Source organism: Danio rerio, chromosome 8 (assembly GCF_052040795.2).
Source record: "Danio rerio strain M-AB ecotype USA chromosome 8, GRCz13ab, whole genome shotgun sequence".
NCBI lineage: Eukaryota > Metazoa > Chordata > Actinopteri > Cypriniformes > Danionidae > Danio > Danio rerio.
The window spans coordinates 54,346,360-54,373,692 of NC_141028.1; the positions used below are offsets into that span (position 1 = coordinate 54,346,360).

At 36.9% G+C, this 27,333-nt stretch overlaps 1 protein-coding gene across 14 annotated transcripts in view; it reads left to right on the forward strand.

Annotated features, from left to right (window-relative positions):
- Window positions 1-27,333, forward strand: part of espn (espin) — a 156,070-nt gene that overhangs the window by 47,088 nt on the left and 81,649 nt on the right. For all 14 annotated transcript variants that reach the window (XM_087263690.1, XM_087263691.1, XM_087263685.1 and 11 more), the window contains 4 exon segments: window positions 1,532-1,714; window positions 5,347-5,478; window positions 9,681-9,912; window positions 15,355-15,629. In XM_087263690.1, coding sequence (XP_087119816.1) covers window positions 1,532-1,714; window positions 5,347-5,478; window positions 9,681-9,912; window positions 15,355-15,629 — 822 coding nt within the window.

Consider the following 27,333-nt stretch of genomic DNA (forward strand, 5'->3'; position numbering starts at 1 on the left):
CAAGGAGGTTTCATCTTTAAGAAAAAAAAAACACTTCACTTTTTTTGGGAAGTAGAGTAATTTTATTAGTCTCCTTGAGTAAAATAATTGAGTTTTGCTATTTTCGAATACATTCAGCCAATCTCTGCATCTGGTGGGAGCACTTAACTGTTATTAGCTTAGCATAAATCGCTAAATTGCATAAGAGCATTAGCATCTTGCACAAAAAAAGTCTTAATATATCTGTAATGATGGGTCAGGCGAAGAGGGATCCATTTGCAGCGTCTTTGTTTAAGTGAGGAGAGATAGACCGAGTGTTGATTAACAGCAGACAGTAACAAATGACAACACTCACTCAAAGTGGAATGACAAGCAGAGTCATAGGCAGGCAGCAACAATGCATAAGTGATTAGACAGTCGATGGTCAGAGCAGGCGGCATAGAATCACAATGGTAAACAGTCAAGAGTTGAGGCAGGCAGCAGAGAGTCGTGAGTTCAATTCAATTCAATTCAGTTTTATTTGTATAGCGCTTTTACAATGTAGATTGTGTCAAAGCAGCTTCACATAAATGGTCATAGTAACTGGAACAGTGTGGTTCAGGTTTTAGTGTTTAAGTTCAGTTCAGTTCAGTTTAGCTCAGTTCAGTGTGATTTAATCATTACTGAGAGTTCAAACACTGAAGAGCCAATTCCAACCTTTTGGAATTGAGCGCAGAGCAAATCAAGACTTTGTACTGTGTGACTAGAAAAGTTGGCTTATGTGTGTGTGTATGAGCTTTAGGTGACTAGCAATCAGAGTACCAAGAGGGCTTGTGGGAAATGAAGTTTGTTCATTGATTCATTCATTTTCTTTTCGGCTTAGTCCCTTTATTCATCCGGGGTTGCCACAGCAGAATTAACCGCCAACATATGAAGCATATGTTTTACACAGCGGATGCCGTTCAAGCCGCAACCAAACACTGGGAAACACCCATACACTCTTGCATTAACACACATACACTACGGGCAATTTAGCTTATTCATTCATTCATTCATTCATTTATTCATTTTCTTTTCGGCTTATTCCCTTTATCAATCTGGGGTTATCCAACTTATCCAGCATATGTTTTACCCAGCAGATGCCCTTCCAGCTATAACCCCTCACTGGGACACATCCACACACACTCATTCACACTCATACACTACGGACAATTTAGCCTACCCAATTATCCTGTACCGCATATCTTTGAACTGTGGGGGAAACCCGGAGCACCTGGAGGAAACCCACGCGAACGCAAGGAGAACATGCAAACTCCGCACAGAAACACCAACTGACCCAGCTGAGGCTCGAACCAGCGACTATCTTGCTGTGAGGCGACAACACTACCCACTGCGCCACTGCGTCGCCCGTTATTATCAGTTATTGGAAATTGATTATTATAACTATTATGTTTAGAAATGTTGAAAAAAATCTTTGAGGGACATTGTAGATGGTGCTAATAATTCAGAATCAACTAACTGTTATGGATTTATTTTCCTTTTTTTCATCTAACTTTCTAACTTTCTCCTGCAGATGAGTTTCACAGAGATCAGCCTGTCTGACAGAGACAATGATGGGGCCACTGCCATGCACTTTGCCGCCAGCCGCGGCCATGCCAAGGTTCTCAGCTGGCTTCTTCTGCACGGCGGGGAAATAATGACAGACAGCTGGGGTGGGACGCCTCTTCATGACGCAGCTGAGAATGGAGAGCTGGAGGTATGTAAAAAAAGCGAAAAAAGTCATCATGAAAACAACTCTGTAATGTTTCTGGGATGTCTTGAATATGTTATAAACCCTTTTCACATTTCCGGGTTTCTCAGTAGCGGAGACCATCATGGTTGGCTTAACTTAGGAATGGGAGAGTACAACAAATATTTTTTTTCACAACCCTATTCACTGAAATAATAAAAGAAAAACTCCTCGATGGTGTTGTCAAGACTTTCACAAAAAGGGGAAAAATAGTGTGATACTGATGACGGCAGCCAGAGGAGAGAAAAACGTCATATTTACTGTCAGCCCCATAGATGTGGCATTACAAACGCATCACATAAGCCAGGGGTGGCCAACCCTGTTCCTGGAGAGCCACCTTCCTGCAGATTTCAGTTGCAACACATATCAAACACACCTGAACCAATTAATTAGGACCTGAACACCATGGCTGCGTCCGAAACAGCATACTTCCATACTATGTAGTACGCTAAAATCAGTATGTGAGCCGAGTAGTATGTCCGAATTCATAGAATTCGAAAATCAGTATACGAGAAGTACCCGGATGACTAACTACTTCCGGCGAGATTCCGGAGTGCGCATTCCATGCATGCCGCGCTATCCCATGCCCCGCGAGCGAATTCATGAATGGAAGTAAAGCGACGCAACTGACGCAGGTAGGTCACGTGACCATGACAAAATGGCGGATGTAGTACGTCCGAATTCCATTCATACTTTTCACATTCATACTGTATAGAACACACTTTTCTAACGGCAGAGTAGTACGTTTAAAATGCTAAAATCAGTATGATTATTTAATTTAATTTAATTTAATTTAATTTAATTTAATTTAATTTAATTTAATTTAATTTAATTTAATTTAATTTAATTTAATTTAATTTAATTTAATTTAATTTAATTTAATTTAATTTTTGGCTTAGTCCCTTTAATAATCTAGGGTCACCACAGTGAAATGAACCGCCACCTTATTCAGCACGTTTTTGCGCCGCGGATGCCCTTGCAGCCGCAACCCATCTCGCATTTAATTCAATTTTATTTTATTTTATTTTATTTTATTTTATTTTATTTTATTTTATTTTTTTTATTTTTTTTTATTTTATAACATGATTTTTTTTTTATTTTATTCTTTATTTTGTTTTAAACTCAATGATGAATACTTTTTCAGATCCCAGGCACCTCTCCATCTCCAACATCACTTCCTTTCAGAATCATGTGTTCAAGTGAAAAATTATGTGAAAATAATAAAGTACAAAAAAGGAAAGATACAAGAAAATAATCCTTACCCTCTTCTTTATGTGTATTCATAAACTGTATTAATTTGTAATTAGTAATTGAGTCTTATTTGGTAGTTTGCATTGGAGCTTTGGCCTATATTACTAGTAACAGAGGTGTATGAGAGGTTTAGCACAGCAAAGAGGTAAAACATGCCCTTTTGGAAGGTTTTGTTTATATATAAAAAAAAAAAAAACACACAAGGTGACAATTTTTAGCACCTCTCAAACAAAACAAAAAGATTGTGAAGCCACCAAAGGCCACAAAGCCTGTTACAGAAAGTTTAGAACTTTCCACAGCACTTCATTGGCTTGTAACATTATCCGTCTGAGGGCTGCTGACAGAAAGAGCGCGACTGTCAGAGTGTATTGTCTCCTGTTCTCCACCTGAGGGCTAAACGCATGACAGCTGTTATTAACAACAAACCTTTTTACTGCAGTCATTTTAGTCACAATTATGTGCACAATTCTGTGTAATAGTTCCTGACTAGTGCATGGATATCAATCTTAATCCCTTAACATTTTACTAAAACATTTTCATAATGAACGTAGCATTCTTTAGTTGTAAGAATGGGTTTTAACCACAGCGGTTCGAACTGTAGTTCTGCCGAATGACTAAAGAGTTATCAGTATTGATGGTAAAAAATCGTACATTCTAGTCAAACCATTCTTCTGCAATATCATACCAAAAATGGAAATAAAGGTAGTATTAACATCTATATAAGTGGGAGAGCATTGATATTATGTGATTTTATTGTATTGCAATATGGAACAATTAAATGTTGATGCTAAATCAAACATAATTCACAAATACTTGAAAATGAGATGATTTAATGACGATTCTCTATGGTTACAACTGAATTAATTACAAAGTGAGTGTATAAAATGATCAAATATGACATGATAAAACACGTGATATAAATTGTACCCAGCTTAAATGTAAAATTAAAGTTACCAGAGGTAGAAGGAGAGACAAAGGAGGAGGGAGAGAGGTGCAAACAGAGCAGGCCCAGAAGTTAGCCTGATTGCAGTAGAGTCAAAGAAGGCAGACTCTAGAGGAGGAGGGGAGCAGGGCAGGAAAGCACAGAGACGGAAAACGGAGGCCAGGAGACAGAGCAGAGTTTTACACCTATTTTGTATCTTACTTGACCATGTGACTAAAGCCCAAATGCTGAGACATTCAAACTGACCAATCAACATGTGACCACATCATAAAACTGAAAAGTCCACACACCAGGCTCTGATCTTATCATTATCTGCCTTTGGAGTCAGTATGGACCTTCTTTGATGAAAGACATGTTTTTCCATATAAACAAATGCATATGATAATTTAGCCTCTTACAAGTTAAATACAAATATTCAGAAAAAAAAGGAAAGCTAAATATGCTTCAACATAGGATGTTGCAAAGTAGTGACACCAGATTTCACTCTGTCAAAGACAGATTTTGCACTTTAGTCATTTGTAATAGTCAGACTAATGTTTACCTTTTTTAGAAATGATTATTGATTGATATATCTGAATAGAAAAATAAATAAATAAATAAATAAATAAATAAATAAATAAATAAATAAATAAATAAATAAATAAATGAAATAACTTTGCTTCTCTGAATTTATAACATACAGTTTAAGTCAGAATTATTAGCCCCCCTTTCAATTTATTTTTCTTTTAAAAATATTTCCCAAATGATGTTTAACAGAGAAAGGAAATTTTCAGTATGTCTGATAATATTTTTTTCCTCTGGAGAAAGTCTTTTTTGTTTCATTTCGACTAGAATAAAAGCAGTTTTAATTTTTTTAAAAAACATTTTAGGGACAAAATTATTAGCCCCTTTAAGCTATATTTTATTTTCAATAGTCTACAGAACAAACCATCGCTATACAATAACTTGCCTAATTACCCTAACCTGCCTAGTTAACCTAATTACCCTAGTAAAGCCTTTAAATGTCACTGTAAGCTGTATAGAAGTGTCTTAAAAAACATCTAGTAAAATATTATTTACTGTCATCATGGCAAAGATAAAATAAATCAGTTATTAGAGATGAGTTTTTAAAACTATTATGTTTAGAAATGTGTTCTCTCCGATAAATAGAAATTGGGGGAAAAAATAAACAGGGGGGCTAATAATTCAGGGGAAGTTAATAATTCTGACCTCAACTGTATATAGTCATGATCATATTTCTGACTTAATTCTTTGTTTTTAAAAAATATGTTTCCTATGGTAACCTAATTCCTTCATGTTTTCCCAACACCAATCTTTTGTAAGGAACCTAGCACTTTATACAGTGTGAATTAATTATATTTAAGATAATCAGTGAAGTCATTTCAATACCTGTTTCTCTTTGCAGTGCTGTCAAATTCTCGTGGTAAATGGAGTGGATCTGGGCATACGGGATCAGGATGGGTTCTCAGCAGCGGATCTAGCTGAATACAACGGGCATCAACAGTGTGCCAAGTATCTTCGCACTGTCGAAAACATGGTGAGAGACAAAAACACACCCGCACATCAGCAGTTGAGTTTTTGAAATGATTGCTGAAATTTACAATTACTTGTATTCTTATGTCCAGTTTAAAGGTTCACGAAACCCTTGAGTACTTTTTGAGATGTTAACAGACTTGTGTGTGTTGGGCATCAGTTAAGACAATGTTAGCACCTGTTAGCTCTAATTGTGGAAAAAATTGGATAATTTTGAGCTTTTGTCATTTAATTTCAGCTTCTGGGTTTAATGATTTTGGGGCGGGATCAAAATCGGCGACGCAGCGCAAAACTGCAAGTGTTTATTATTCATTAATATTCATAGCAGGGTTTTGTTATCCTATGAGAAGAGCCTGTGTCTTAATTATTCATGACTGTGCGTGCTTTCCAAAGGCAAGGCAGACCTGCTGTCACGGTTTGTAGAGGGACGAAGACAAAAAAGGTGTAGGATCCAAGTGCAGTTTTTTAATAAGATCGTGCAGATGACAGAAAGGCAAGACATGTAAAAATCAAAGTATCAAATTAACAAGAAAAAACAAAACAAGAATCTATGGCAGGAATCAGAATCAGGAACAAGGCTCAGAAACAAATTTAACAAAACTTACTAGACAAGAAAGACGAACGACGCAGTGATAAACAACGGGTGCAGAGTCAATAAATAGTCCTTGAAATCAAACGAAACGGAGACAGCTGTGTATTGCAATCATTATAAATGGAAGACCGGGTGTGTGCACGAGGGAATGTATGGATATGTAGTTCTTCAACCACTATAGTCCGCTGGTGAACTACAGTGCCATCTGGTGGTCAAAGACAGTCATGACACCTGCCAGTGCCAAGCTGTGAGACACGGACCAACGGCACATAGTATTAAGCTGTTCATGAAGGGTCGTATGTGTTTGTTTCCATGATCCACGGGGTTTGTTGCAAGTTTTTCCCCGTGATTTTCCCAGCATAAACCACGGCGAATGAAGTTCTGCACAAGACTTTTGGCCAGCGGAGAAATTAAAATGGTCGTGCCCAACTGAGTCTGGTTCTCTCAAGGTTTTTTTTCTTCACTCCCATCAGGTGAAGTTTTTTTTCCCTCTCCGCTGTCGCCACTGCCTCGCATGGTTCAGGATTGGTAGAGCTACGCATCGATGAATTTGCTCTTCAGTGTTTGAACTCTCAGTAATGATTAAATCACACTGAACTGAGCTAAACTGAACTGAACTGAACTTAAACACTAAAACCTGAACCACACTGTTCCAGTTACTATGACCATTTATGTGAAGCTGCTTTGACACAATCTACATTGTAAAAGCGCTATACAAATAAAGCTGAATTGAATTGAATTGAATTGATGCTGTCAGGGCCGATACATTAAAGCTGTGTGTGTGCAGCAAGCATTTTTGTCAGGAGAGCAGTACGAGAATTGGAGAATGGCGGATGTTGTCTTTTATCAGGAGTTCATTCACATTTAGACACACTGTGCTGCTGTGTTTGCCTAAATCCTCCAGATTACTAGCAGGGCTAATGGTTAAAATCGGCAGGGCAAGAGATCTGCACTGAGTCTGCATTCAGACCTATGATTCAGACCCGGGGATTAAGGGGGAAGTCCTCATTTTTAGTGTTTATATGAACACGATTATCTTTATAATTATATCAATTGTGGTTGTGTGTATATGAAAGTACGAATAACAAATACAGCAGGGCATTAAATTACTGTTTATTTCTTTGCATTTTAACTTTGTAAACTATAAAATCATGCATCTCCTCATGGTTTGTCTCATTTTGTGAACCGACTGACAACAGTTGTTCCCTCCCCTCCTACTCCCCTGCTGGCCACGCCCACTCCTGCCGTTTGCTCGCAGAGCTATGATGCATCTTTAAAAAAAATTCTGAGGTAGACCTGAACCCAATTTGAGGGGTGTCATGACCCTTTCAAGAGACATTTAATGAGGAACAAATCTTTAATTGCTGAGTTTAATTAGTGGGTGATTTTTTTTATTTTAATGAGGAACAATAACAAAGTGCACCTTTAATTGTACATTGTATACATTGTGTGTATAGAAAATAGGATTTCATGTCCCTAGTGTGGTGATGTGGTTTCTCAAACCCTCATCAACTAAATTCATTACTGCCTACAATTACCTTTTGCACAGTAAGCCACCCCCACCCCCACCTTACATGTGTATATATATGTATATATATATATATATATATATATATATATATATATATATATATATATATATATATATATATATATATATATATATATATATATATATATACAGTTGAAATCAGAATTATTAGCCCCCTTGTTTATTTTTCCCCCAATTTCAGTTTAACAGAGAGATTTTTTTCAACACATTTCTAAACATAATAGTTTTGATAAATTATTTGTAATAACTGATTTATTTTATCTTTGCCATGATGACAATACATAATATTTCACTAGAAATTTTTCAAGACACTTCTATACAGCTTAAAGTGACATTTAAAGGCTTAACTAGGTTAATTAGGTTAAGTAGGCAGGTTAGGGTAACTAGGCTAGTTATTGTATAACGATGGTTTGTTCTGTAGACTATCGGGAAAAAGTTAGCTTAAAGGGGCTAGTAATTTTGTCCTTAAAATGTATTTAAAAAAAATTTAAAACTGCTTTTATTCTAGCCGAAATAATTCTGACTTCAACTGTGTGTATATATATATATATATATATATATATATATATATATATAGAGAGAGAGAGAGAGAGAGAGAGAGAGAGAGAGAGAGAGAGAGAGAGAGAGAGAGAGAGAGAGAGAGAGAGAGAGAGAGAGAGAGAGCTTTTATAAAACAAGCATTATCTATTGATAAAACATGTATTTTCATATCTTAGAGATGTAATGTGTTCTCTAAAGCCACTATTGGTAATTGTTTAGAAGTGTTTTTTTTTAATCAGTGTGCTTTAAAGGAAGAATTTACAAGCTGAAAAGCATTCAAATGTTCTAGTAGAACATTAAACAGGATTTTTTAGATGAAACAATGGTCATATGGTCATTTGTGATTCATATCATGCAAATCAATGATAACCATCATATTGTTAACCGTAATCTACAGCCTCAGGCATAAGTATCGACCAGAGTAATATTCAGTTTGCAAATGAATCATTCTTTTGAACTAGTTATTTTAAGGGAACTGGATGAACAAGTTCACCAAATTGAACTGAGCGGACTAAACAGTTCACGGCACGAGCCAGCATAGATCTAAAAGTCGCTTCATCTAAAATAAACCTCTTTCAGATGTGCCAGATAGTTGAAATGAGGCAATATCCTGAAGTGTGTGTGTGATCCCAGTTATTCAAACAATACACTGAAATGGAACAGTTTCAACACTCAGAAATAAAGGTACAGGAGCTGTCACTGGCAAAAGATACATATTTGTACCCAAAGAGACCACATCGGTACCTCAAAGGTGCATATTAGGGCCCAAATGTACCTAAAAAGTACCTTTGAGATACCATTATGGACCCTTCAGGTACAAATACTGTATGTACCTTTTGAAAAGGTACTGCCCCAGTGACAGCTCCCGTACCTTTATTTCTGAGAGTGAACTCAAAGTCAAAACTGACTCAAAACTGTCCAACAGAACTAATTTGTGGAAAATAATTGGTTTCCGCATTTTCCCAAGGCTGTTAATTATAGTAATGATCCCCACAAGTCATATGTTTCAGTTCATAAAACCTCAACATACATTAATGCTCCACAGGTATTCATTTTATTTTGCCTGCATGTTATTTAAACTCTAATAATAATGGTTTCATTTGACTTGCATTGTATGAATCATGAGAGAACTCAAATGTACTGATGAAACAAAAAGGACACCAATATCTATATCTGGATTGTTTAAGGGTGAGTAAATGATTAGCAAATATTAATTGTTATGTGAAATGCCCCATCGGGAACCATCACAGAAGTTCAAATGGTTTTCTTTATACAAAAACCATTCAATCTAGTACATTTGAATGGTCTCAAGTGTGTTTTGTGACATATTACATACGGATTCTTTGGTTTTAACATGCCATAAAGGCAAGCACATTCCAGTAGAGACCTAAATGACAGTTTCCAGTTAAACCATTATAGTTTCCATTATAAATAATGGTTTCAATTGTTTGTTTTTTCAGCAGGGGTCTCATTAAAGTTTTCTGTAACTTACGCCTAACTTTAACACTTGTTTTTACCTCAGAGCGTGGAACATCGAGTCTTATCAAGGGACGCTTCGGCAGACTTGGAGTATAAGCAACCAGACTCAGGCCTGTCCTCTCCCAACGCTACCCTGCCCAACCCAGCACCCCCTGCAGGCCACTTTGACATCTGCTCACCCTCAAGCTCATTGTCCAATTACGACTCGGCGAACTCCAGCCAATCCAGTACTGGAGAGAAAAGGAGCGGTTCACCTCCCTCACGCGTACCAACAGGTTAGAGAAACATAACATAAAATCCCAACAGTCCGAGTTTGCTCGTGTACATCTTGCTAAAATTGGTGTAACTTGAACATATGATGTTTAAAAAACAAAAATCCCAGTAACGTCAGGGTTTAAATGAGCAATATGACGCCAGTAAGTAGTTTTGTTATTAAAATATGTCTAATAGACGTCTAAACATAGTCGTCTTAGCTAAAGCGAGGCTAAATTTGGGCTGTCAGTAAAAATCTAATAGACTTCTAATAATAGGCCAAAACTAGTCATAAAAATAAACAGAAATGAATGACTACACATATAAAGTCTGTCTAATCTGTCTATTTGATGACTAGTTTAGTTTTGGCATATTCTTAATCGTTCACAATCACGTTCACTTGGGGCTTCAGTGTCAACGCTTGACTGAAGGCGTGTCTGAAGTTGGGGCTGACGCGATCGTCATAGCATCGTCAGCCAATGAAATTCAGTCAGCAATAGGCCACTGTCTAGCTGGTGTATTTGCATAGAGCTATCTGATTGGCTGACACTTCCATCGGCGCTTGAAAAGTTGAGCTAGTCCCATTTTCTGCAGCGAGCAACACCTATGTAGAGCCACTGACGGATCCACAATGCAAGCACCCATTCAAAGTGAATGAGAAGCGTTGACGCTGATGTTAGTGCCCCAGCAGTGTTGATAAACAGCCATATCCCATTGCTATGAGTGTGATATTGTATTTATACAACAATTCGATGACATAATCCTGTATATAAAAAAGAAAATCAAACACGGAGAGTCTCAAAAACCTTTTCTGCGTGAGAAAAGCTTTTCTGGTGCGCACTCCGTCTTTCTCGCGCATTTGTTCTCAGCTTTCTCTTGACCTTTGTCCAGTCTGGCACCTCCTACAAAAGGCGTCTTCTTTACGGTGGTTGGTTGGCATCTACCAATTCCACAATGCGTCACCGCTGTAAACAGGAAGATGTAGGCTAGACTACAGTCAAAATTAATTAACTTACCGAGTAACAGATAAACGCATCATATTGTAACAATAACGAAGCTATTATATTTAAAAAGTAATGCAGTATTAGTTACTATCAAAAGTAAGGCTGTTACAGTAACACATTACTAGAAACATGGTATTGTTCAACACTGGTAAACACATATAATAAACATGTTTTAACAACTGTTAGTTTACTTTTATTAGTTGGTTCTGAAGCATTTCCATAGCTTAACCACTTTAGAATTGTGAGTGTAAGTTAAAATCTGCATACTAATGATTTTTATAGTACAATCGAATTTGTTTCACCAACAAATATGAAGACATGTCACTTAATAATCGGATAGAACAGAACTTGCAAGGAGAAAGACGAAATTCTTGTAAAAAAAATAATTAATTTATTAATTTTTCTTCGGTTTAGTCTCTATTTCAGAGGTCACCACAGCAGAATGAACCACCAACTACTTTATTCCAACATTTGTGTGACGCAGAGGATGCACTTTCCGTCTTTCTCGCGCATTTGTTCTCAGCTTTCTCTTGACCTTTGTCCAGTCTGGCACCTCCTACAAAAGGCGTCTTCTTTATGGTGGTTGGTTGGCATCTACCAATTCCACAATGCGTCGCCGCTGTAAACATGAAGATGTAGGCTAGACTGCAGTCAAAATTAATTAACTTACCGAGTAACAGATAAACGCATCATATTGTAACAATAACGAAGCTATTATATTTAAAAAGTAATGCAGTATTAGTTACTATCAAAAGTAAGGCCGTTACAGTAACACATTACTAGAAACGTGGTATTGTTCAACACTGGTAAACACATATAATAAACATGTTTTAACAACTGTTAGTTTACTTTTATTAGTTGGTTCTGAAGCATTTCCATAGCTTAACCACTTTAGAATTGTGACTGTAAGTTAAAATCTGCATACTAATGATTTTTATAGTACAATTGAATTTGTTTCACTAACAAATATGAAGGCATGTCACTTAATAATCGGATAGAACAGAACGTGCAAGGAGAAAGACGAAATTCTTGTAAAATAAATCATTCATTTATTAATTTTCCTTCGGTTTAGTCACTATTTCACTATCGAGGTCACCACAGCAGAATGAACCACCAACTACTTTATTCCAACATTTGTGTGACGCAGTGGATGCCCTTTCCCATTATTGGGAAACACCTATACCTATTCATTTACTCACTCATACACTACAGCCAATTTAGATTATTCAATTGACCTATAGCGCATGCCTTTGGACTGTAGGGGAAACCTGAACACCTGGAGGAAACCCACGCCAACACGGGGAGAATATAATATAATAATATCATAACTCCATACAATAATGCCCAATGGCCCAGCCGGGGCTCGAACCAGCAACCTTCTTGCAAGTAGGTAACATTGCTAACCACTGAGCCACCATGCCGCCTTCTTGTAAAAATGAGTCAATACAATACTAACAATAAATCTGTTGTCCAGCATGTAAATTTAAATAACGTGACACAAAATGTTCTTTTATCATCTCCTGCATTCCCGTGTTTTGAATAGAAGCCCAACACCCCCCAAAAATGTGTCCCAAGCACAATGCAGTGTAATTGAAGCATCGTCTTAACAATGGTGGGAAAAACTGAGCCCACTGAAGCGGAACACATGTTGCCATAGTGTTGTCCAGGAAACCTGCTGTGAGCATGTCCTCTAGTGGACACATTAGGAAAGTCTATACTCTACTGAGGAAGACATTTCTTAGTTAGTATACATAATACTTTTAGCTTTAAAAGAGATAGTTCATCCAAAAATGAATGTTTACTCACTATTTCATCTCCCTCAAGTGGTTCCAAACTCTTTGTGAGTTTCTCTACTCCGTTGAACACAAAATAAGACATTTTGAAAAAAAGCTGAAAACCTGTAACAATTGACTTTCATAGTAGAAAATGCAAATGCTATGAAAGTCAATGGTTACAGGTCCGCAACATTTTTTCTGAATATCTTCTTTTGTGTTTAACAGAAGAAATGAACTCATAAAGGTTTTAAACAAGTAAATTGTAGGGATTATTTACAGATTTAAAACAAAGAATGACCAGTCTATCAGATGAAGAAGAGCCGGAGTCAGAGATTTAAATTAATAAAATCAAGTTTACTGAAGATAGTTTGCAGTTTCATCAGCAGAAGCCAGCTTCAACACTCGCGATGAGTTCCTAGAGTTCCTATTCACCTTATTCTCAGCTGACGAGTGGGCGCTGCCATTTGAATCTTTTTGTCTCGCGACTTCCGGTCACATTCACTTCCATTCATTTTTTGACGTTAACAACCGCTCGTTACGCTGCTTGATGTTGCAATTTAATATTTTCTTATTATATTATGCTACTTGGTCTGTGTAGTCATGCAAACATTTGTTTGTTGAGCAAGTAGTTTGGCCATTTTCTGCCGCTTATTATTCCTTGTCATTTCTCCCATAGGCAACTGAATCGGAAGTTCTAAGACAATCGCGAAAACAGGCGCACTTCCGCATTTTAGAATAAGGTCAATACTCTCACATAATGTCATTAACAGCATCATACATATAAGTGTTCTAACCTGATTGGTTAAAACACAGATAGACTAGAAAAGTTTCCACGTGGGTGCGTGCGTACAAATCTGAGCAATATCTTAAGCGTATTAATGTCAGACATCCACTAGACTGTTTAGAGCTGACTCCAGACCTGTGAAACAGATCCACAATCAAATAGAACACACACACTTTAAAGTATAATCTGTTTCTTATTCTGAGAATGTATATCTGAGAATGTAGTGTATTCTCAGCCGTCTTTATCAAAACTGGTTAAATAATCTACATTCAGGCAGTTGTAATATCCTTAATACACAAAGTCTATCTTGAATAAAAAGTAGAATCGCTTTAAAAGAATTAACCATAAAAAAAACAAAACAACTTTAGACATTTTAGATAGTATTAACTCATAGAAATAACAATAGAAAGAGTTGTTTCCAGTCCTCAGCCCTTCAGTTCCACTCAAGGTCTCCGTGACCTCTGACCTAGTTTGTTGGCTCCTGAAAATAGTTACAGAGACAGCCAAATGCACTGAACATTCTTACATAAAGCAGTGTGTTAACTTATTCATTAGTTAAAATCATTTCAAAGTTACAAACTCATTTATATAATCAAATAATCATATTTAATAAAAATAATGAGAAACAGGATGATGAGAAAAGAATAAAAGTTGATCCATGCTGAGAAGGACTGGAAGGTATAAATACGAATCCTTCAAAATTATGGCATTATTTTCATTTTTGGGTGAACTATCCCTTTAAATACCGTTAAATCTAATTTAATAAATTGTATACATTATTATTTCTCCTACAAATATCAACCACTGTTATATTGTATTAAATGTATAGTAGTCATGTTTTTGTTGCAATAATTGCTAATTGCTGCAGCGCGGTGGCTCAGTGGTTAGCATTGTCGCCTCACAGCAAGAAGGTCGCTGGTTTGAGTCCCAGCTGGGCCAGTTGGCATTTCTCTGTGGAATTACATTCGCTGTGAAAAACATATGCAGAATAAGTTGGCGGTTCATTCCGCTGTGGCAACCCCTGATGAATAAAGGGACCAAGCCGATGGAAAATGAATGAATGAATAATTGCCAACGAGGCGCCATAGTGGTGCAGTGGGTAGCACGATCGCCTCACAGCAAGAAGGTCTCTGGTTTGAGTCCCGGCTGGGCCAGTTGGCATTTTTCTGTGGAGTTACATCTGCTGTGAAAAACATATGCTTAATAAGTTGGCGGTTCATTCTGCTGTGGCGACCCCTGATAAATAAAGGGACCAAGCCGAAGGAAAATGAACGAATGAATAATTGCCAACGAGGCGACATGGGGGCGCAGTGGGTAGCACGATTGCCTCACAGCAAGAGGATCTCTGGTTCGAGCCCCGGCTGGGTCAGTAGGCATTTCTGTGTGGAGTGTGTATGTTCTCCTCGTATTGGCGTGGGTTTCCTCCTGATGCTCCAGTTTCGCCCACAGTCCAAACACATGTGGTATAGGTGAATTTAGTAAACTAAATTGGTTGTTGTGTGTGTGTGTGTGTGTGTGTGTGTGTGTGTGTGTGTGTGTGTGTTTGTGTGTGTGTGTGTGTGTGTGTGTCTGTTTGTGTCAATTAGTGTGTATGGTTGCTTCCCAGTACTGGGTTGCAGCTGGAAGGGCATCCGCTATGTAAAACATATGCTGGATAAGTTGGCGGTTCATTCCGCTGTGGCGACCCCTGATAAATAAATGAATGAATAATTGCCAATTGTACTGTAACCACAATTTAACAAAAACTGTAACAAAAACAACCACAAACACCACACATGAACTAAAGTTATTGTTTCAAAAGCATGGTTGATTTGTAGTTTCTACAATAATGTGAGCTATTAAAAGAAATTTCACATGTGTTCATCTATTAGCATTTGATTAAAGCAATATGTTTTATTGCAGGAGGCACAGATTCGGCCATTACTGACATGCAGACCTATATGGACATGCTCAATCCTGATGAAGCAGGTGGTTCCCATAATGCGAAAGAGCCCGCACACCTGCCGCCCCCTCCTACATTTCCTCCACCCCCACCGCCGTCAAATCCTTCCCATATCCCACCTCCACCTCCTGCCTACCCCGCACCCAACCCACCTGAGGAGGAGGAGGTGTCCGCTGAATACTTGAAGGTGAAGAGGAACCTTCGCAGAGTCGACAATGATGTAGTCAAAAAGGAGGTATGCGATACATTTTCTTGTTGTTTGTTTGTGCATGCTGGAGTTAGGATAATCTAGCACTGCAACGCAAAACAGAAAATACGTCTGTAAAGCAACACTCCCCTTTTTATGTGAAATAAGTTAATTTTAAAAGTCCCTTAGAGTTAAATAGTTGATTTTTAAATCTATTCAGCCAATCTTTGATGTGAGCACTATTAGCTTAGCTTAGCATAAATCATTGAATCGTATTAGACCATTAGCATCTCACTGAAAAAATTTCTGTTAAAAGATTGACACTTCTGTAGTTACATCCTGTACTAAGATAGATGGAAAATTAAAAGTTGCTATTTTCTAGGTCGATATGGAACTATACTTTCAATCTGACTAACATTACTAATGCTTTGCTTCTTAGACTTTACACACCTGAAACTTGCCTACAGCACTTATTCATTGTTGCTCTTATAGTTGTGTAAATTGCTTCCTTGTTCTCATTTATAAGTCGCTTTGGATAAAAGCGTCTGCTAAATGACTAAATGTAAATGTAATAATCAAGGAACTTTTCTGCTGTATCGCATCTCACAGCATTTACCTAGCTTGGTATGTTGCAACCCAGGCTCATTCTGGACACGTTTCTAGAGACCGCGAAATACATCCCGGGAGGTACGTATTTGAGTAGTTTTTGTTTTTGCGAATCCGCGAGAGGCTGCTGTGTGCGCTTTTTCGCGTCTCGACTGCCTCTCGCAAGTGCTGTTTGCGCCTTCGCTGTTCTCGCGTATAGCCACCAGAGGCCGCTGTCGAGCGACTGTCTGTCCGACTGACTGTCCATTGACTGGGCGGCCGGCCAATTGGCTGACCCACCCTCCTCCTCCTCATCCTCCTCCTTCCCTAAACCCAAGCAATGATTTACAAATGCCGTCCAGAAAAAGAAAACTTCCAAAATTTAACAATAGAAATATTAATATACAAAACTTCATCTTCTGAAATATAAATTTTCTATGAAAATTAAACATGCACCAAAAACATGGTTACTAGTTAGGGCTTTAGACATTTTTTGAATCAATCCCAATTCCAATTCCTAGTTATGGAATCAATGGACTCCAGATTCCAATAATTGATAAAATCCTTCATGTCATGCATCTGTTTTTTCTTATATGTGCTCAAAACGTTCTTTTTGGACAATAATCCAGTTTTACCATGTATGCTAAAGCCATTTACGTAAAAGGCACATACAACAACAACAACAAAAACTATGTGTATCAGTGCCTATGTGTGCATTAGGTACATTAACTAGAATTCATTTTAATATTTGAATATGGAAATACCATAACCAGCTCCTAGATATTACACAATGGCATAAGTGAACTGTAAATATTTGAAATAGTTCAGTGAAGTGAACCATTCATTAAAGAGAATCTAATTTTGGAATCGACTCTCAATTCTCAGATCATCTAAATCATCTGATTTGTTTTGGAATTGACTCCCGGCCTTAACTATACTACTTTTAATTCCAGAATATCCAGTTCCCTTTTACTGAATTGTATCTGATATATAGAGATCAATCAAATCAATCTTTTTTTTGTGTGTGTGATGTGGGGTTCGTGACTGTTTCATGTCTGTTACCTGTGAGGACATCTATATGAAAGTGTGGTAGCATCTTTATTCATGTTAGCAAGGTGCTAAAACTTGCTAGCAGTGTGCTAAATTGTAAACAAACCTGGTGGCAACAGATAAACCATTAAAAAGTTAGTATTGTGTTAACCATACAAAGTGCTGATGTACTAACAATGTGCTAAAACATGCTAGCAATGTGCTAAGATGTAAACAACCAAACAAACCAGGTAGCAACAGCTAAACCATTCAAATCCCGCTTTGCTAGCAATTGTTTAACACAATTGCACAATTGCAATGTGCTAAATTATAAACAAAGGAAAAAGAATGGTAGCAATAGCTAAGACATTTAAAACCTAGCATTGAGTTAAAACGTGTTAGCAATATGGAAGTCAGGCTGGTAAATCATGTATTAATGTGAGTGCGCAAAAAATGAAAGAAATAATCATTACCTAAAAGTTTTATTATGACTTAAATTGAATAGGTGACATAACTCAATTAAGTTACTCTGTAATAAGACCACCACTTGTAAAAACAGTGCATGATTCAGGCTCAAACATACATTATTGTAATATTATTAGAGCTCATGTTGAAACTCATATTGTGGAGGATGAATAAACTAATATGATCAAGTTTCACATAAAAGTTTCCTTCCATTGTTGATAAAACTGCACAATGCAGTAGGGGCGCTATTTTAGTTGTTACTATTGTGAGTCAAATTTGATGAAAGTGACTATCTATACGGTCAGATAATGTTGCGCACTGCCTCATTTGAGTGATCATACAGTAGCCTATGTTGCTTTTGATCAAACAAATTAGACGCCATGAGGATTAAAGGCTTGAATCACAATGTTCCTACATTGAATGTAAAGCGATCTTTTTTTTACTAATGGACTAATCCTGTATGCTCTTTTTGTTCTCGTGCATGTCAGGCTCACAATCACTGCTGCACATGAGCATCTAGCACAATATGAAGGTCAGCAGCTCAAATAAAATAGACTTTCAGAAACTATCTATGCAAGCATACAAGAGCTAGACATCAAACCAATAAAAAACTAGCATTGTGTTAACCAGGCTAGCAATGTGCTAAATTGTAAACAAACACACAATCTGCTAGCAATAGCTAAACCGTTAAAAAGCTAGCATTGTGTTAAACATCCCTGCTGAAAAAAAAAACAGCATATGCTGGTAAGGTATGTTTTGATGCTGGTCTTGCTGGTTTTATTGCTGGTTTTGCTAGTGTCAATGCTGGTTTTGCTGGTTTTAGTTCTGGTCTCAGTGCTGGTCTTGCTGATCTCTGTACTGGTCCTGACCAGCTTTGAGGCCAGCAAGACTAGCATTGGGACCAGCAAGACCAGCATTAAAACCAGAAAGACCAGCACAGAGACCAGCAAAACCAGCAATAAAACCAGCAAGACCAGCATCAAAACATACCTTACCAGCATATGATGTTTTTTTTCAGTAGGGATGCTAGCAATGTGCTAAACTATAAACAAACAAACATGGTAGCAACAGCTAAAACATTTAAAACATGGCATTATGGTAAACAGGCTAGCAATGTGCTAAATTGTAAACACACACACACACACACACACACACACACACACACACACACACACACACACACAAACCTGCTAGCAACAGCTAAACCATTAATAAGCCAGCATTGTGTTAAACATGCTAGCAATGTGCTAAATCGTAAAACAATAAACATGGTAGCAACAGCTATATCATTAAAAAATTAGCATTGTGTTAAACAGGCTACCAGTGTGCTAAAATGTAAACAAATAAACATAATAGAAACAGCTAAACCATTAAAAAGCTAGCATTTTGTTTAACAGGCTAGCAATGTGTTAAATTGTAAACACACAAACCTGCTATAGCAACAGCTAAATCGTTACAAAGCTAACATTGTGTTAAACAGGGTATATGTGCTAAAAAGCTAGCATTTTGTTAAACATGCTAGCAGTGTGCTAAATTGTTAACAAACAAACATGGTAGCAACAGCTAAAACATTTTAAACCTAGGATTATGTTAAACAGGCTAGCAATGTTTTCCCAGAGATAGGTTGCGGCTAGAAGGGCATCCGCTGCATAAAAACGTGCTAGATAAGTTGGTGGTTCATTCCGCTGTGGCGACCCCAGATTAAAAAAGGGACTAAGCCGACAAGAAAATGAATGAATGAAGGCTAGCAATGTGCTAAATTGTAAACAGACAAACAAGCATGGTAGCAATAGCTGAAACATTTTAAATCTAGCATTGCATTAAACATGATAGCAGTGTGCTAAATTGTAAATAAACAAACATGGCAGCAACAGCTAAACCGTTAAAAACCAGTTGTGTTAAACAGGCTAGTGATGTGCTAAATTGTAAACAAATAAACATGGCAGCAACAGCTAAACAATTAAAAAGTTAGCATTGTGTTAAACAGGATAGCATTGTGCTAAATTTCAAACAAATATGGCAGCAACAGCTAACCCTACTGAAAAAAAAAACTTAAACCTGGTTAGCTGGTGGACCAGCCTGGTTGAAAAAGGGGTTTTAGACATTGAGGTTTTCAGCCATTTCTAGCTGATCAGGCTGGGAGATGACCAGCAAAGACCAGCTTAGCAGAAAGCCCAGCCAAACCAGACATGTCCATCTTAAACCATGCTGGTCAAGCTGGTTTTAGCTCATTTTAGCTGGTCATTTTCCAGCCTGACCAGCTAAGACCAGCCTAGAAATGGCCAAAACCCCTCTAAAACCAGGCTAGTCGACCAGCTAAAACCAGCCAACCAGCTTAAGCTGGTTTAAGCAGTTTTTTCAGCAGGGAAACCACTTAAAACCTAGCATTAACAGCATACAAGAGCTAGAAATCATGCTAAAGTCACGCTAATGTACAATTTAGTTCATATCCGTATGGCTTATTTGGCTATTTTTGCACAGAATTTGTAAAAAATAAATACATAGATAAATCAGATTTATGGATTATAAGAGCTGAAAATTTAACACATAAAAGGGTTATAATGCAAATCCAATCATAACCAGCTCTCTCATAACATAAATACTGAGAAAATATTAATTTAAAAATGGTTTTGTACATAAATGATCTATTATTTTATGTCAACTACTACTGAGATGCTAACAACTCAACATCTAAGAAAGTTAAAATAAGCTCATTCAAGCATGATATGATAATGACTGTACAGTTCACTTCACTACAAAGACCGGCCTTAGTTTGTTCCGTCCCATCTGAGTTCTGTGCAGCTAAATATTCCATAGAGCCATTCTGTGTATCGACCCATAATATCCAGAGCATTCCCTGCTGACTCTACACTGAAACATCTAATTAACACACACTCGTCTACTTTAATTGGCATGGAATACATATGTAGGTGTAAGATAACAACTTAGCTTTGACAGTAAGGCAACACAATATGGACTAATTAATCATCAAATCATGGAGGTCTGTTATAAATAGCACATTTGAACGCTGGATAATCAGACTATCAATGTATCTTGTGTTTGTTGTCTTGCCAACAAACTTATATCTGTAAAAAAGACCCTAATCACACAATGGGGCAAACCACGGAGCAGGTGCACACACACGATATGGACTCAAACACTCGTACAGACATGAACACAATGCTACTTTTGTGCTCCCGTTAATGAGGGCTTCCATTAGTCGCCCTGACCTCCCGAAAGCTCTGTTGATGCGGCGCATGAAGGACTTGACATTCATTTAACTAATTAAACTGTCAGATCCGTCCAGCACATCCCAACATGAGGATTTTCAGATCATTACTGGGAATTGAAGTGTGTTGTAGCACTAATGGGAGACACAAAGCACTCAGATCTTCCCATCAAATCTTGTTGAGCGATATTGGATTACTATAACAGTATATTATAGTGGACCGAGTGTTGCTAAATTAGACTCTCAGAAATAAAGGTACAAAATCTGTCACTGTGGTGGTATCTTTTTAAAATGTACACATTTTATACCATAGAGGTGAACAATAGTGTAACGAGGAGACTGACACGGAGGGATCCATTATGCAGTATTTATTAGTCAAGCTATCACTCAAACACACAATATGCACTAAAATGCAAACACACATCAATAATAGTCTATGAAGAATCAAGACTGGCGGTGAACAGACACAGGGGTTTACCAGGCATTGGTCGGGGGCAGGCTGCGAGTATCAGAGTCCGTGTATCAGGCGTGGGTCGTGGGCAGGCAGCGAGTATCAGAGTCCGTGTTTCAGGCGTGGGTCGCGGGCAGGCAGCGAGTATCAGAGTCCGTGTATCAGGCTTGGGTCGAAGGCAGGCAGCGAATATCAGAGTCCGTGTATCAGGCTTGGGTCGAAGGCAGGCAGCGAATATCAGAGTCCGTGTATCAGGCGTGGGTCGTGGGCAGGCAGAAGGCGAAGCAGAGTCAGAAACAGGCCTGAGTAATACATGAGTAATCAGGCAGGGAATAATGCTCAGAAATACTGGCCGGGGCTAAACAAGACTTCGCACTGAATGAGTGTTTGTGTGCAGCTTATATGGGGTACATGGGTCGTTAACCAGATTCAGGACAGGTGTGTGCACAATCAGCGTAAGTGGATGATGTAATGCTAGAAGTCCGGAGATGGCGGCCTCTGCTGGCCAGCGAGGGGAGTGACTGGGACCGAGTCGGTGAACGTTAGTAAGGCAAGTTTATTTAGCACATTTCATACACAATGTTAATTTACAGTGCTTTACATCAGTGGTTCTCAAAGTGGGGGTTGGGACCCCCCGAGGGGTCGTGGGACAATGAAGGGGGTCACCTGGGCCCGGTTTTTCATAAGTAATCCACTAGGATTTTGGATAAGGGATTGGATCAAATCTTGAAAATGGGTTTTTCAAAAGAAAAAACGGATTACATAATCGGATTAGATCACGTAATCCAATCTTGGATCGTGGATTTTATGCCTGAAATGTAATGAAAACTTAAAAAATGTATTAAATAATACTATTTTTGGATCATACAGAATCTTACGAGATATACTATTTATTCAGGTTTTAATTTTATTTGTTCATCCGCCAGGCTATAGTGAGTATAGGCTTTAACGTATTTAGCCTTTCAGTATAGGCCTACAGCAAAGTAGAACGAGTTTGGCTTCATAAAATAATCCCCCAAACAGCTGTCAAAACTGACCAAAAACAATCAATTTTATTCTTTTACTAATTGATATATATATATATATATATATATATATATATATATATATATATATATATATATATATATATATATATATATATATATATATATATTCATATATATATATATTCATCCCAATGAAAAATATTTTTCTTTTTAGAATATTTATTAGTGATGCATGCAATGATTACAGAATAACAAAAAAAAAATGCAAAGAATGGCAATATCTGATTTTTGAAATCTCTTTCAACAATTGCAAAAAGAGACTTAAAGGGCAGAAACACAGCTTCGTCTGGCAGAGAAACAACTGACTCTAACCAAACTGCAGCAAACCAAGGCCAATGACTTGAGATCCGCCTCCTAAAGGCCACGCTCAGACAAGCTGGTCTCTCCACATCAGATGAGGAAGTCTGAATTTATTGTGGAGTTTTTGACATTAAGTCTTTTTTTTATTTACATCTATATTTGAAACTTATTATAAATATTCTCAATGTACAATGTTGTTGGTCTCAGATGAGCGGACTGCTGAAAGAGGATGGGGTGTTGTTTTTCTTGTTTTTATTATTTCTTCTTATTATTATTTTAATAATTATAAAATTTTCTTAGTTTTCAGTTCAAATAAAAATAAAGATATATTGACCCCACGCTGGCTATTCTACTCTTTACATATCTATAGTTTTACGTTGTGATCTCCTCTCCTGTTTGAGCACTGGTTATCCAGATTTAGTGATCCGGAAAAGTTCCTATCCGGATCAGATTGATCCAATGTTGCTTTGAAAAACTGGCTCAAAAAGTAAGCTGGATTACGTGATCATGGATCGCAAAAACAGGATCACTAAATCCGGATCAACTTTATCCGGATTAAACCTTTTGAAAAACCGGGCCCTGGTGATTTCCAAAAATCTATTTATTTATATTAAACCATAAGAATTACCATATTTCATCCATAACCTACTGAAGAGCAAAAATAGTCGTTTATAGTTACTATAGTTAATATAGTAGCTTATAGTTACTAGATCTATTGGATATTCTATTGGCAACCCCTGGGGTAATTACATAATATTAAAGACACAGCAATAGTGTCAGATGCAGCAGATTGATTTCATAACACCAGCTTAAACTTTCTGGCCCATTTACAGCACTGACATGCATTAAAAAAATGAAATGAAGAATACGCTTGGGTCTATTGGTGTGTGTGCGCCATTGCATGCAAGTTTTCTGTATTTATAACCACCTCAGAGGATATTAAGGGTCGCGAGTTACTAGCATTGTTATTTTGGGGGTCGTGGGCTGAAAAGTTTGGGAACTCCTGCTTTACATAAACAGGAACAAAAGAAAGACAATAAAAAGCGATTAAAAACAGATTAAAATGTGTTAAAACAGGTTATAAAAGAATGAAAAAGAAAAAAAGACATAATAGTGCGACCTGACGGATGTAGCACAGTGCTCATTCAATAAAGGCACAGCTAAACAGATGTGTTTTCAGATTTGATTTGAGCGTGCATACGTTGAACGTTTTGATAAAAGCATGAACAAGTTTCCTCACTGGGAACAAAGCATCTAATTCTTGCACGGTTTTTAAGATGATAGTATTTACTTACTGCTTTGACATGACTACTGAAACTCAAATCTGACTCTAGAATCACCAGCCTGATCTCACGAGGAAACGTAAGTATTTTACGTTCTGTGAGTTTAGTGGCTAATTCGTACGGATTCAAACTAGTTCAGTCGTACGAAAATTTTCGTACGATTTTAAAAAGGAGGCGTGACACCTAACCCCACCCCTAACCCCAACCGTCATTGGGTGATGAGCAAATGGTACTAAATTGTACAAATTAGATTGTATGAATTCATATGAATTAGCCACTAAATCAAATAGTTACGAATTGCCGTGAGATTGCGTTGAATAATCAGGAGTTTTTTTGTTTATTGAAATATTGAATATCAGATCTTAATCCAAATTTCTATCTGTAAAGCTAGAAAGGTATCTTCTTGACCCTGAAATACATATATTTTGGAATATGAAGGTTGCAGTTAATTAAATTAAATGGATAATTAATATTAAATTATATTAAAAATATCATAAAGGCCAAATAATCCAAATAACAGGAGGCAGTATACAGGCAGCACAAAATTAACTTCAACGCTCCTCACGGTAGATTAATGTCTCGTTAAGTAAAGAAATGTACAAAAAAAATTATTTTGGGTTATTTTTATTTAGTGTGCAGTTCCCCTCAAAATGTTATGATAAAGTGCACTTCAGTTTTAGAAGTTGATACTGTCAGCTAATGTTTTGGCATTCATTACTTCTTTATCCAGCAAGGCGTAACAATGAAACCTTTAGCTCGACCCTGTCTAAGACCTGTGACTCCCAGAATCACCTTCTGCTTGACTCATGTCTGTTTTCTGAGACTGTATCTCTAACGCTGAGCCAGTCTTGAGTCTCCGTACTCTCTCAGAAATAAAGCTATGAGAGCTGTTTTCTAAAGATACATATTTGTGATTTTTAGAATCAGAATGAGCTTTATTCGCCAAGTGTGCTCAAGCACACAATGTATTTTTGTGGTTTACAGGAGCTCACGGTAGATACATACATATATAATGAAGGTAAATCCCATTTTAACATTGCTGATCATGCGATGTGATGGTTGCGGATGCACACATTGCGATAATGATGCTAAAACAATATATTGTGCAGCCCTGATGTATATATTTATATATCATAATAAATATTTGTATTTATTTATTTATTTATTATTATTTATTTATTATTATTAATATTATTATTAAATATACATTTTATTTATTTTAATCAAGGTTATGTGATATTATATTTATATATTGTAATTATATGTGTGATATTTCAACACAATCTTACGGCAATTCTTAACTTTTGGATTTAGTGGCTAATTCGTATGAATTTCGTACGATCTAAAACGTATAATTTAGTACGATTTGATCATCACCCAATGACGATTTGGGTTAGGTGCCACGCTTCCTTCTTAAAATTGTAAATTTTTGTACAACTGAACTCGTACAAATTCGTACGAATTAGCCACTAAACTGACAAAACGTAAAATACTTACGTTTCCTCGTGAGATCAGGCTGGATATTTTTATGTTAAATGTTCACTACCACATTTAACATTTTTATTCATTCATTCATTCATTTTTTTTCCTGCTTAATCCCTTTATTAATCATCAGCGGAATGAACCGACAACTTACATTTGATATTATTTTACAATAATAATGGATTCAGTTTGAGGTAAATTGTACATGTTGTATATCATTTCAGTTGAAGGAAAACGAATGAAAATGCTTGAAATGAACCCAATTCTGGATTGATTGAGTTTTAAAGAAAATCTCATGAGCTGACGTGCTCTCTTTCTCATGAAATTAACTTCCGTAAGCCAGGAAGAACACATTTAGAATCTGTCAGGTCAAATCATATGCAGCCTGCTTCTCCTTTTATGGTCAGAGAGAGGCTGGAGCAGCTGCCATGCTGTTGGGTGGGGTGGAGGCGGGATTTAAAGCTGTCAGTCAAACACTCAACAGACTGCATGCACACATTTTTCATTGTAAGGGAGGCACATCACTGAATGTATATATATCAGATTATGTATAGAAAAAATTATCCACTTCAAAATAAATGTATGAAAGCAATTTATATATAAAGAAAGCATTTAAATGGGGGGCTTTTTTCAGTTTATTCATGAAAATTTGCATTTGTATAGTGTTATTATTATCATTATTATTATTTATTAAATACATATTAATATTTATATTAAATAAAACAAGTTTAGATTTATCCTCCTGTCAAGTTTTGGAGACGTATGCATCACATATGGAGCATAAGAACAGGATGTGTGTTTGAATATAACTTTGTGGTTTTTTGACCACATTTCTTTATTATTGTTCATTTATTTGTTTGCTGGAAATTAGAGCTGAATTTAGAAATATTTTTAAAACAAATCTTAAACACTTAAGCACTTAACAAACAAAATATAGAGGCTAATGGATGTTGTCAGTGGAGTGAGTTTCCACCGTTTCCTTATCTACGAAAGTAAAGGAGTAAAGTAAAGAGTAAAAGTAAAGAGAAAGTAAAAAGGCTCGTTCTTTATCCTCACGCTATGATGTGTTGCTATTTTCAGACCAACGCAACCCTAATTTTCCCATTTTGCACAACGTTGTTTAAATAGCAAATCTATTTTGTGCCACTTTGTGGACTTATGGATGTTTCGGTCAAGAAAGGAGGTGTGCTAAGGCGCATTGTTGGCGCGTTGCTATTTTGAGGATCTGAAATAGACTGTGCAATAGACTAGCTTAAAGCAGGTCTAAATTCCAGTGCAGAGCGTGTTAGTTGAGAACCTCGCATACACATTACTAAGATGTACAGCAATACACAAATATTTTGACAATTGAAAAAGAATTCAAGGAGTAAAATATTACAAATTATAATTATTAAAGTAAGTATATAAAGTATTAAATACATTTCTGTAGTTTAGAACTTTCTCCTTGTGTCACTCCATTGTTCATTTGTCACAACAATTTTTTCAGATATTTTTATTTTTTAATGTTTGTATTGTTTGGGTTTTTAACAAAAATCTGGTTCAATTCCATGTCAACAGCTCCTTTAGAATATTTTTCAAAGGAAAAAAAAACATGACTTGTTGAATACTTCTTTCACACAAACAATTGGTTTAGTTTGAAGTGGAAAACACTGTTGACAGAAAATCCACTTGCCCGGCTACCAAGGTAACACAAGTATGCATAGCAACCGCATACTGGCACAGATCTGTGTTGTGTTTAGTCTGGTTAAGCTCACTTAAGGCTGGTTTGTTTATAGAGCTCTTATAAATTTGAATTCCACACCATTAAGGAACTCAGGCCCATATTAGGCCATGATTCGCTACATTTACACTAGAATGTTTTATATAAGAGCTTCACCCG